Below are 12,970 nucleotides of genomic sequence, written 5' to 3'. Positions count from 1 at the left end.
TAATATCTCAACATTAAATATTTCAATTTAAAATTAATTCAAAAGTCATAATAATAAAATACACTAAATGCGTACTCGCAAAAGTAAAAACGAGACACTCGGTACCCAATTCATCTCCAACACTTAATAAATGCAGATGATCAAAAAAAATATAGAACCTCAAAATAACAATCAAATAAAACCTGGAAAACTAGCTGCATCTGTACGGGTAGCTCTCACAACAAGCATTCCGACTAGGTTAGCTTTCGCCACAGAGAAGTTTTTGCAGCAGATAAGCACTTTACTCTAGGGAAAACAAACCCGCCCTTTGGAGGATTCCCATCAACAAGAGAATTTTCATAGATTTCTTTACACTCGTGAACAACCTGTTTGTCAAAGAAAACTAACATCAACGGTTTGCAGAATTAATATTTATTTACGGGCTAAACCAAGTTGCATGCTCAATTATGTTGGATCCAAATCAAGAACCAATGACTATTAGATATTTATGTGAAACTATGTACTTATGGAAAGCAACAATTCAAGCATTAATCTATACTAATCAAGTTCTTGGAGCACAACCAAAACAATTAACAATCATGGACGCAATTATATAGTTAATTTTTCTTGATCTGTGACTATGATAACACATCACACATGGATTTTAAGCACGCATATCCGCTACACCAAATATATTATTACCGTTAACAGGATCAGAAAAGACAATTCAAGAAATGAACTTTGCAACAAATATACTATTTAAGAAAACACTGGTAGGTAATGTTTCACCTCTTTGGCATCTTTCCTAGGTATGCCTTCTCGTAAGCCAACGATTTTTTCTACTACTTCAGGCTGTATACATGAGAACGCGAGGTTAAAAAATAGACACAAACAGTCTTTCTTTTTTCCAAGTAATTCGCAACAGAAATGTTTAGAGTTCAAAATTCTATATAGGCTTGACTGATCAATAATTGTAGATACATTAGCACTTACAGGACAGTCAGGTTGATGTTCGAGAATATTTGTGTAAACAAGTGTAAACGAATCTGGACTTTCAGATGAAGCAAGTTCTCTCAAGTCACAAAGTACCCGCACTCTATTTTCAACTTTCTGCAATATATGATAAAGTCGTGAGATACATAGAAAACTGTCGTAAGTGATGAAAACAGCATGGAAGAAAGGAAAAATGGTTTCTAATATATTATCAAAAGGAGCGATACGGTAGAAACTTTATAGAGTTACTTATTTATCTATTACCCTAAGTCTAGATAAGATAAGATCTAGATACAAAGTTTAAATACAAAGAAGAGATAAAGATTTGATAACTTCAACAGAGACCCCCACAAAAACATATAATCAATAAACTGGATCCTCTTACAGTTACAAGCTTTTACTTACATTGGCGTAAAGTCCAAAACATGTTTTCGTAAAATTGAATATATATACATCCAATAAACCCCTGATTCTAACATGTCTATGAGAAACATCATAGTTTAGTAATTTTCCTCCTTCACTTTAATGCAGACAACGATAATATTCATGCACAAGTTATACACGAGCATATGCCATCATCCCAGGCTCAATATCAAATAATTGGGGTAAACTAAAAGATAAAGTGGAATTGAAGGTGCATTGCTATATTGTTCCTCATTCATTTAGTGTACATAGAAGGATAAGAAAATTCATGCACAAGCATGTATCATAACGTACCAACCTTGATCCCAACTAATTGGGGGTGAACTAAGGACAAAGGAGGAATCAAATGTCAATGGAAGAGCAGTCATCTATGTTTCATGGATACGGGTACGGTACCCTATAGGATACGACACGGATACGGCGACACGGAAAATTTTTAAAATATAAAACACGATACGGCTAAGATACGGCGACGATTAAAAACTATAAAAATATTTTATATATATATATATATATATATATATATATATATATATGTATATATATACATACATAGAAATTTTCAACTGTCCAACCAATGATGCCCAACTCGTCCCCGACAACTAAAACCCGGTAGTAGGTTTTAGTGGTCGGGGACGAGTTGGGCAGGAATGGTTGGACAGCTGAAAATTACTCTATACATACATATATATAAATTTAGTATTGAAATTTGAAAATCCTAGAATAGAAAACCATATTTCATCGATGATGAAAGAACGAGACCAGGAAAGAAACGGGAACTGAAGAAGGAATGACTGATTTTTGGGCTTTTTTAGGCCCAATTCATTTCATTTATTTATTAATTAGTCCTCAGAAATTTATTGTTTTTCAATTTAACCCTCGAAACTTTTAATTTTTGCAATTCAGCCCAAACGTGTCTAGAAAAGTGTCCGAGCCATGCCCAAACCGTGTCCGACCGATCAAACTTTAAAAAAGTCAACGATACGGTTTTTGCCGTATCCGACACGCGTATTTGCGTATCGTGTTTCCGTGTAGTGTCCGTGTCCGACACTTCAAAAAAAAAAAATTTGCCGTGTCCAAGCTACATAGGTAGTCATGTATATTGCAACATTGTTTTTGATTCATTTGAGGGGCAGGGATATTAGAGGAGGAATGTAACAGTTCGAGTCCATAAAAGTGCAAAAGAGCTTACTGAAACACTTATATACTCCCGGAAGAAGTCCATGAGAACCTCTTCATCTAGCTTCATCCTCTCTATTGTCTCTTCCTTGATATAATTTTTCTTGAAAAGAAACAGCACTAACAATGTCAACAATTTAGGTACATGGAACTTACGGGAAACAACTGCAAGTTTTTCATGCTAAGGACCTGTACTAAAAGATAGTCGACATAGACAACAACAGTTTCTTCCAAGCAAGCCTCAACAAATCGCCTAAATGATCTTTCTTCAATGTACCTTCATAAACAGAGACTAAACATTTGAGAAAGACTAATTTGATCACATAAAATCCAAAAACCCATAAGGCTTTATATGGAAGTGATGAGATCTAAAACAAGATTGAATTGTTCAGAACTACTAATAAAATCTGTGCACATTGGCCGGAAGACTTACATTTTGATGTCTGTAAAATAATCAGCAAATGTTTCAACTAGGTATTCGGTGACTTGCCCTTCCAACCAATCTGGAGCATGAAATAATGGCTTAGCTCTTCTTGAACATTGAAGTCACAAAAAAATCACACATTTGAAGCAATTAAAATATGAATCTTTTGGTTGTCTTTTCATAGCTGTCTTAGTTCAAACTAAAATCTTTCCACTCAACATCTAAAAAAGAACCAAAGCACATTATTTGGAATGAGTTAATTTGTATGATTTGTTAGAAAAAATAAATTAGTGTCTATAATTGTATTTGGAGATAGAGGGGGGACATGGAAATTTAATTTGTTTAATTATGTCGGGGAAAAAAAATTTAGTCTCTACAACTGTAATTGCAGGTAAAGGGGGACAATTTCCATGATACGTATAAATAACAAAAACGTAGTAATTGGACAAGATGTGTCCAATGTTCTTTTCAATATCCAGATAATTCACCTATTTGGTGTAAGTTAACAAAGTTGAGTTACCTTTTTGATACAGCTTTACCAATAATTCTTGAACTCCAGGATCCTCAAAAATGACACTAACAGTTAGAGCAACGGCTTCCTGAATAATTGGAAAATATATCCTCATCAATTGAGTCAACTGATATGAAAATATTTTCTCCAAGAGTCCTAAACAAACATTTAAGGCAACTCCTTGATTTAAAAAACAATAATTTTCCTACTTTGGTGAAGTTATGCAATACCCTAGTCCAGCGAAAGTGAGATTCTACACTTAGTTCATGACCACGGTAAGTCAAAAGTGCTTGCCTCAAGGAGTCCACAATGCTTCCCAGTAAAAAAGCAAAAGTACATACTTTCGAAAAAACAGAAGAGGAACAAATTAAAGCAAATACTTGCATGTAGAAACTAGAAAGTCATGTGAGCAATTACAGTATATGATGAAAATTTATATAAATAATAGTTAAACAGTTGTCATCATAGTTAAAAAAGTGGACATCAATATACCTTCGCAACCTCCAGAAAGCCTTTGCAGGTGTCCTCAAAATTAACCTGTTATCATAAAGAAACTCCTTCAAAAAGATGAACATTCTCCTGTAAATATATGATAAATCCAGGCATAAAGGTTATTAAATTAATGCCTCGATCTCCTAAAAAGTGAATCAACAATAAACAACATTCTACTATAAAGCGAGTTGGCAACAAGACCAATTCCCCAAAAATAAGCAGCTATAAACAAGACTAATATTCATGACAAATTACATAAAGTATTGTGCGTCTTTCACCATATCTACAGGGAGCGATGAGGCCTTGTGAAATGAGCAGTCTAAAATTGATTATCATATTCATAACAGTGGTTCTCTTCCTACTGCTAATAATTAAATTGTTATCCTTTTGGCTTTAGTTAGAATGTGTTGCATGCTATGCCAACTCCCTTCTATTTCCAACATGGGTGGCTAGGCAAAGCTTTCTACAATCCTCCGGTTTACCCAAGGAATCAGGCATTGATCTTATAAAAATCAAAATGCCCACTGTCCTTCACGCACACACAGAACCTTCATTTCTTATCATAAGGTAGCTGTCAATTCCAATGCATTAATATTTTGCTTAATACATCAACTAATCAAAGTAAGTTTCTTCGAACTGATAGATATTCGATTATTTTAACCAAAATTACTCAATCCCATAAATTTGGACTTCTTCAAAACTCTTGACCAGGGAAGTAAAAAAGACAAGTACGTACATCATAATACAGAAAAAAGGTAGAGAGATTCAACAGATCAGCTATATGGTTTCACCTGTGGCAGTTGCAGGAACCCCTCTCCGTTCATTAACTCATTGCTTCATTCAACTTTAAAACCACTTCTAAGGTACATTTTCAAGTGTTGTATCACAGTGTTAGTTTATCCACTGAGCCTATTGCGCAAAACAGAATGGTATACACCAGCACAAAATTGACGGCGTGATAGGTAAAGCTTCAATATGATGCAACGAAAAACTGAGCTACGCCTACTAGCATAATGACAAAAATCTTATTTCAACCACAACATGGTACATCACTAAAGTGATTATTTTACAGTTTTGACTTAGAACTGGAATACAGCAATTCGGTTGGTGAGATTTCTTATAGTAAGTGGAAGCCTTGAAACATGAATTCACAAATAAGATAGATTAATATAATGGCTAGAAAGCAAAATAAAGTAACCAGGCATCTCCTTCACAAATTTGAAAGGAGCTTACCTGCTCGGCATAATTCTGAGGGAGAGCTTCAAGTGTGCTTGAACTAAGCTCCATGGCAAGGTCATAGCAACGAAGATTGTTATTAATCTGTCATCGTCATAATCTATCAGTAAAAGACAATTATCCAACAATAATGAGTTCAGAAAATATATACCATTGCGCACAAAGATTCCAGACCAATTTCAGAAGCAGGTTCCTCCAATCTTTTTCTTTCAGCAGCTTGAAAATCAATCATCACCTAAAATAGAAAGAACTATAAATGATAGATTTGTTTCTTCATTTTTTTCAACATAAATGGATGCTCTACAATGCCTAAGTTTTCCTTGGGAACATTATTGCTAATATTTTAGGGTTCTGTATAGCACACAATTAAGTGATCAACTAAGTTTGAGGTTATCTGAAGAGAACTACAATCAAGAAAGCCGCTTAGCAAAACACTTGTTTTAGTTTAAGTCTTAAGTAAATTTGAAGGTTTTGGACATCAACCTCAGAAATAGTAATTTTTCTCTTTCCATCAAATGTTTTAAAATTTCACTTTTCGAGGAATTATGGAACTGGAACTTAATAAAGCTCATTCAGCAATTTAAGAGCATTTACTTTGTCAAACTTGTCCAGGTGAAACAATTACGGATTACCACACCATTAAAATACAAATAAAATAAAATTCCTGTTCGACCAAATATGAAATGTTTGGGAGAAAGGTAAATAATAAATTTAAGAAGCAAGCAAATACATGTGTAATGTATATTCATAAAGTCTTACATGCGGAATGTTATCAATAGTTTATTTGTTCCACCATGTGTTCAATAACATATATCAGCCAAGTAAGTGTGTTTCTAGTCCATAACATATATGGATCCATAACATATAGTATGCTCTTTATTAGGACTAGAACTGCTATCATATGATCCACAGTTCCATACTATACATAATATGTTCTTCATTTCTTATTAACAAAAAAAACCAAGCAAGTGTTTTTCCGATAACTAACAGTCATACCTGCTAACATGCTACACATTCCACAGCAAAACTCAAATATGCTAGATTCAATCCCAAAGGGAAAAGTGAACAGAAACGAGAAATTTAATATCAGAAGAAATAAGAGCTCTGGATAAACATTTCAAGAATGAAAACATGAAAGACAATCAGAAAACAGGCGACCCTTTCTCCTGAGATAAATTAGAGTGGTGAAAGAATTGTGACAATCAAATTAAAGTGACTACACAAGCAGGGAAGATTAATAATTTCAAACTGATCAAATATACACATGTAAATTACTCCGGCTGCAAATACCTGAATAATAGCCAATGAAATTCTGTACAACATGACATCGGTGCTATTTTCTCTTACAATTTGCACTTGCTCTCCAAGGATGCGAAACAAATCAACAGCTGCAGGTGTATACAGCTTTCCATCATCTGTTTTCTTTGGTGGCTGAACTTTGTCTGCCTCAAGAATATTCAAATACCATTTCTACACAACAGGAAGAGGACTTTGATTAACCAATTAAACAAATAACGGGACCTAGTATGGGATAAAAATAGAACTTTAGCCTTATCTTGTTACCCTTGTAGTGGCTTGCATTCTTTCAACATAAGCATTCATAAGTGGGTCCATTGCACCACTTTCAGAACATACTTGAGCCAGCGACTCATCAACACCAAGACTGATCAGATTCTCTTGATATTCAACGACCCAGCCGGTCACCTGATATTGAATTTATGCGTGCATTAACATGGAGTAAAAATAATTGCAATCAGCAAAGACGACGCAGAAGAATAAACTAAGAAGTTGCAGTGATTAAACATGACATACAAGAAGGAACACTGAAATAACACAAGGTCGCTTATCCATGATTAAGTTCTACTTGTACAAAAGAATGGCTATCTAGCAACCTATTTACAGAATTTGATCTCACATCTAGATGAGGAGCAATTCAGAATGAATCATGAGGTATGGTAAAAACTGATTCATCAAGTCTACTCCTTGCTGCCTTCCAATGTAAATGGCATATGGATGCGTGCATACAACTTCAACATCGTTCCAAGGTTTTCAAACAAGATTTAGTATGAAATATCCTTTTTTATAGTGTGCGGACCATGAATACAATGTTGAATTTCCAGAGTTTTAATAATGGATAAATCTAGTTTTCCTTGAGAATTTCCTAGTTTAATTTAGAAAATAGGGCCTCTAACAATTGAGAGATTGAGTTGTACTTGATAAATATCCAAATATCTCTCACACACACAGATATGTAAGAACACACTGCATATTATTAGTTACAGAAAAGAAAAAGAAATCTTATAGTCACACTCTAGCACGATTGATTACAAAATGCCCAAAATGCAAGTTTACCATGATAAATTTCCACCTTTCAATTTAAAGTGGCAAGTTTAAGGATTGGGTAATTTGTGCTATGGATGTAATTTCAACTTAATAAGCCCTTGCCAGGACCATTATTTGACAAACATCGCGAAACAAATGGGTCTACGTAGTATGACTAGTTGGCCATAGGGCAAGTGGGAGATTGAAAAAGTGGGTGCCCGGTGAGCCAACTTGTGGCTAAGGGCTTTGATGACTCTTTGTATAAACAATCTTTTGTTTAATATTATTTACACTTTTATTAATGGCAATGACTTTATCTTTCTTCATATTTTTATATTGTGATATACTATTGTTGTTTTGATAAAGACCTTGAATATACTATAGTGTATGTAAGATGTGGTAGAACATGGAGATGTCTATCATGAAACACATCTTATAGTCACTGTATCATAGCTGCACTTTCTGATTTATATACCTTTAAAATCTCTATATTTGTAAGGTCATTAGCTTTGTCGCTGAGCAGTCTCAGCCATTGAATAAACCTCTCAGTATAAAGATTCACCATGAGCTGGAATATTTCATATCTGAAACAAATTATTATAAATTCAACTAATAAAGTGAAGTTATCACCAGTCAAAAAAAAAAAATCTATTACAGAATTTCACACACCGGCTGCAGAGGCTTTCAAGTAAAAAATATACATATACAACGAAAATTGTCAAAGAAACTGCTATGGGTGTGGAACTATGGATCATATGATACAAATACGCACATTATATGATCTAGTCCTAATAGAGAACATACTCGCAATCTAACTGTGAACCAAGAAGAACAATAGGCTATTAATCATCTTTAAAGGTGTTGGTGGATTACCAAGAAAAATATCCTTGAGAGGAGGTAGTAAGACGGCATGACTCAAGTGCTTAAACATAATCAGTTGCTGCTGTTCTGTACTCCAACATATTATAATTGACAAATTGCCATGTTTCTATTGCATACCTCGGAGGAAAGCACGGAGCCACATGGTCATATATATCACCAAGCTCCTCGCCAATCTGATACCATGCAGAAAATTGACATTACGTTTACGATATGTACTACACGATAAGAAGCTCGCAGAATGTGATGAAACAATGTGAAAGAAGAGAAACAAGGAAAGCTTAATCAATAAAAGGTACAGTACACCAACATATTAGCTATGTACTCTACCGATCTCGGGAAACAAAACCAATAAATAGTTTGGGATAACAGAACAAATCTTGCTGCTCTTCAACACCAAAAACCAATCACAATATTAAAATATGGTGTGTAGTTTGTCTCTTATGTGTGTGTGTGTGTGTGGGGTGGGGGTGTAGGGTGGAGGTTGGGGGCAGAGATAAAAGAGAGGGGGGGGGGGGGGGGGGTGTGGTTGGGGGCAGAGATAAAAGATTTACTTCAGTTAAGTTACATGTGCACAAGTTCTAATGATATAACAAATTCATACCGTTCGAGCCTCCTCTAAAGCTCCTTTTAGGTCTTCAAATACAAGCTGGAATACATATCACAATCAGCAGATGCAGGAAATCAACGCAAAGAATCGCATCACTTCATTCTAGCAGCATGCAATAGAACTTCAGAAGAGGTGAACCTCTGTAAGCAATTTGTTGAACCGTGCTTCAACTGACTTCCTAATTTCCTCATAGCATTTATCCTTGTACCCTTTCCCCGGAACCTTTAGCTTCTGTTGCATAAGGTTTCTAGAAGATGCAATTGTATTTGTAGATTTTCTACAAGAAATTTAACCACTTAATGAATTTATGCAAATTTGATCCTAATCCTTTTCTTTTAAAACCATGGTACAAGTAATTACTTGGAAATTCGATGAGGATTAGCTATAGATGCCATTGCACCATCTCCTTCTGCCTCAGCTGCTTCTTCAGCGAGTTGTAGATCCAAGATTTCTTGCATCTCAACAACCCTTTTGATTTCAAGGGTTCAATAAGTTAGATGCATTGCAGAGTATAAAGGAAATGAACCGGTCATATAAAAATTATGCCTACTCAAAATTCACCTACCTCAAAGCTCGAACAAGGGTTTGTGGGCTGCAAAAGAAATAATTGGATATGCATGAGAATACACGCAAATGGAAATATAACTACTGTTATACAAAGATTAAATGTCAACACCAAACTATCAGAATCTTGAATTTTCAGGAGGATAAAAGTATTGCTCTTTATTTAACCCCTCTAAGGAACCACTTCTAAATATTTATCACTATTAAATTTGGTATACCGAAAAACCAACGACCATTCACACATACCGCAATTATTTCAAAAACTAACATTGTATGCTTACAATTCTTTTTGCTGCATTAAAAACGACAACTTTTCCAAATTCTTAATTTTGACAAAAAAAAATCCAAACAAATAAAAAGAATGGCATGGAAACTTGGCAGATAAAACATCTTACCTATCTTTAGCAAGTTTGAAGAAGTTGAAAATATGACCCCATAATGCCTTCTCAAATGTTTCCCATGTGCGATCCACATCTTCAAAATATTCCCTGAGAATGATTATGCTCGGTCCATCATCAGAGAGGTAAATTTCTCCTTATTAATTAATATAAAAAATTATTAATCTGAAACAAAAAGGGCCAAATACACTATGGATTTGTCAGTAATGAAGTGAAAGAACAAATTTCGGGAAAAGATAAAGCGCTAAAGAGTTGATGGTAGAGAAAAACTATAGCAACTAAGCAATTTGATAAATATAATGCTGGTGTGGTCTTACCATTCCCAATGATTCTAAGAGGGTAGTTTGAAAGGGCTAATGACACAAAAATATTCTTGACTTTCTGAGAAAGTAGCTGTTGAGACATTTTATTTCCCGAAAACATACAGCAATCGCATGAAGGTATAGGTTCTGACCTTAGCCTACCAACCTCTTCTTTATGAGATCCCGCAGCCGCTAACGCAAACCTTCGTTTTCCATCCAGAGCAGTTAATCTCTAAACAGATTTGAAAATTATAAATATACTATCTAGAACTTTTTGAAATTGGTCCTTAGATGGGTTAATAACACTGATTAATTCCAACAAGAATTTCAACCTCGTATGTGTTAATAAGTTCCTTGTCATCACTCAAAGAATCACGTGCTTCAGAAGCCTCAACAGATATTGACATCATACCTTCCACATCCTGGAAATGGACAATTAATTCATTTGAGCAAAAGGAGCAACAAAATAAAACCAAAAACTCACAAATGACAAGAAAAACCGAAAGCACACAATCTACACAATCTAAAAGCATTCAAAGTGTAATTACAGCCCAAGTTATTTCTGGACCGGAGTGCACAAAAGCAAGCAGTTTGAAATAACCAATTCGCACGTCTGACTGTCTGAGAGATTTAAAATCATTAATGTCCAGGCAACAGAAGAAGCTAAGTTAAGAATTTACACTCGTGACTTACCTTTAGTGTAGTGTTGAGGTTATTTCTTGCATTACTGAGGAGTTTTATTTTATCATGGTTTTCAATCAATGTCTGGCATTCTTGACACAATCTGCGAGAAACAAAAAGACTTGCATGAGCATGAAATGACAACAAAATTGTCATATATGAATGATTGAATTTCCAAATATTCCTAATGACAACAAAATTGTCATATATGAATGATTGAATTTCCAAGTATTCCTTTCTGCTGGAGAAGATTCTCTGCGGGCGACTATAAATCATAATCATGGATGCTATATCATATCATACTTTTCAATACCAACGAAGTTTTCTCTGAGCTGGTTTATTGTCTTCTGCGCCAAGGAAAGAGATTCTAGACCAGCTTGTGCTTGCTCCACCTGAATTCCAATATTCAATGCACAAAAATTTTAATAATGAAGAGACTCTCAGTAAATACAACTTATCATGGTCCGCAACACAGGCAAACGAGATTATATGAGGCTAAATTCTAGACCAGCTTGTGCTTGCTCCACCTGAATTCCAAGATTCAATGCACAAAAATTTTAATAATGAAGAGACTCTCAGTAAATACAACTTATCATGGTCCGCAACACAGGCAAACGAGATTATATGAGGCTAAAATAAAGTACAACCTTCTCTTAATTATACGTGGTGATGCAAAGTTTGTCAGGACATGATTCAGATATACCTGTTCAGCAACCATAGTACTGAGTTGTGCATCATTTGCCTGATAACAAACATATATGAAAAGTTAATAACAGCAGAATTATGGCCACAAGTGTTCAACCAGTAAGCCAAATATGATCAAAAGAAAAATGCAATGGTACAATTTCAAAAATAAATAAAAGATAATAACACAGTTCAAATTCTCTAGAGCAACAGAAAAAAGAGTAGAGAAACCTAGAGAAGAACCAACTTAGACAGTGCTACTTGAGACAACTTAAATGTTCAATACCCATGCGGCACAGGTGTGCTGTGTTCGTTGAACTCATGCGTGGCCGAAAAAGGCAGAAAGGAATTTTTTAAAGTTTTAAACCATATCTCAGACAAAAGGATGCGAGTCCCCACAAACACATAGATAAGGTTCATATCATTTGACAAAGAAACCAAATATATAGTAAGCCTGGGAACGACTAAATCTTCTGCCTGAAAATTAGCAGCAAAACGGTTGCATTAAGTTTTAATTTTTAGACAGATTTGAAATTATGTATTTCAACCAGATATCATCAAACATACATCAATCAAACAATAAAGAGTCACGTTGACTCGTAACCAGCATCACCTCGAAATTCAATCTCGCAAAACTACAAGTGAAGCAATACTACAAATCTATGCCAAAAAGAAAAACGAATTTCAATTAAGAATGCTTCAAAAGGGAAATATAACCTGTTGACGAGCAATATAATCAGCTTTAATGGAAGCAATAGAGTTCAAGAGCTCAGGCAGCGGCAGAAGCTTGGCCACCTCTCTCACTGCCGCCTCCTTCGCTTCGACACCTAGATCATCCGCCATCATTGTGTCTCCTCCCTGCGGCGTTCCGCCTCAATTTCTTCGATTGATTATAATAGATATTTTTTTTTTTTTTTGAAGAAATTGATTATAATAGATTTACGGGAAAATTGGGGAAAAGGGAGTCCTTTGTGATTTATTTAAGAAAAGGGATTGGGCTCCCGATTTACCGTTTTATCTTTCGGTTTAACTATTATTATATATTTTAACAAATTTTTTAAATTTTAAATTATTCTTCAGACTTTTTTTCTCTCTCATTTCTCTTCTATTTTCCTTAATTTGGGACTAACTAACCACATGTTTGGGTCTGACAAAAATTTGTCACACTCAAACACAAATCCTTGGAAATTTTGGTCAGACCCAGACATGAGACCCAAGTGTTTGGGTCTGACCAAAATTGGTCATACCGCAAGCACAAGTGTTTGGGTCGACCCAAGAATGAGTAAGCTTGGG

The 12,970-nt window shown here is 34.9% G+C and overlaps 1 protein-coding gene across 1 annotated transcript; it reads right to left on the bottom strand.

Moving 5' to 3' along the window:
* Window positions 1-12,659, bottom strand: LOC140879825 (exocyst complex component SEC6). The gene is made up of 25 exons (XM_073283746.1): window positions 12,395-12,659; window positions 11,697-11,735; window positions 11,297-11,385; window positions 11,006-11,096; window positions 10,645-10,734; window positions 10,465-10,544; window positions 10,008-10,100; window positions 9,614-9,640; window positions 9,409-9,516; window positions 9,187-9,325; window positions 9,043-9,087; window positions 8,559-8,614; window positions 8,035-8,143; window positions 6,801-6,941; window positions 6,528-6,707; window positions 5,389-5,472; window positions 5,235-5,321; window positions 4,002-4,046; window positions 3,519-3,597; window positions 3,008-3,077; window positions 2,764-2,851; window positions 2,588-2,677; window positions 973-1,089; window positions 769-831; window positions 1-365 (listed from the first exon to the last, which is right to left on the bottom strand). The coding sequence occupies exons 1-25, from the start codon at window positions 12,521-12,523 to the stop codon at window positions 234-236; spliced, it is 2,271 nt and encodes a 756-aa protein (XP_073139847.1). The 5' UTR covers window positions 12,524-12,659; the 3' UTR covers window positions 1-233.
* Between the last annotated feature and the right edge of the window lie 311 nt (window positions 12,660-12,970).

Source organism: Henckelia pumila, chromosome 2 (genome assembly GCF_033568475.1).
Source record: "Henckelia pumila isolate YLH828 chromosome 2, ASM3356847v2, whole genome shotgun sequence".
NCBI classification, from domain to species: Eukaryota; Viridiplantae; Streptophyta; class Magnoliopsida; order Lamiales; family Gesneriaceae; genus Henckelia; species Henckelia pumila.
Note: the sequence above shows the minus strand (reverse complement) of the source record. Positions and strands in the feature narration are given on the sequence as shown.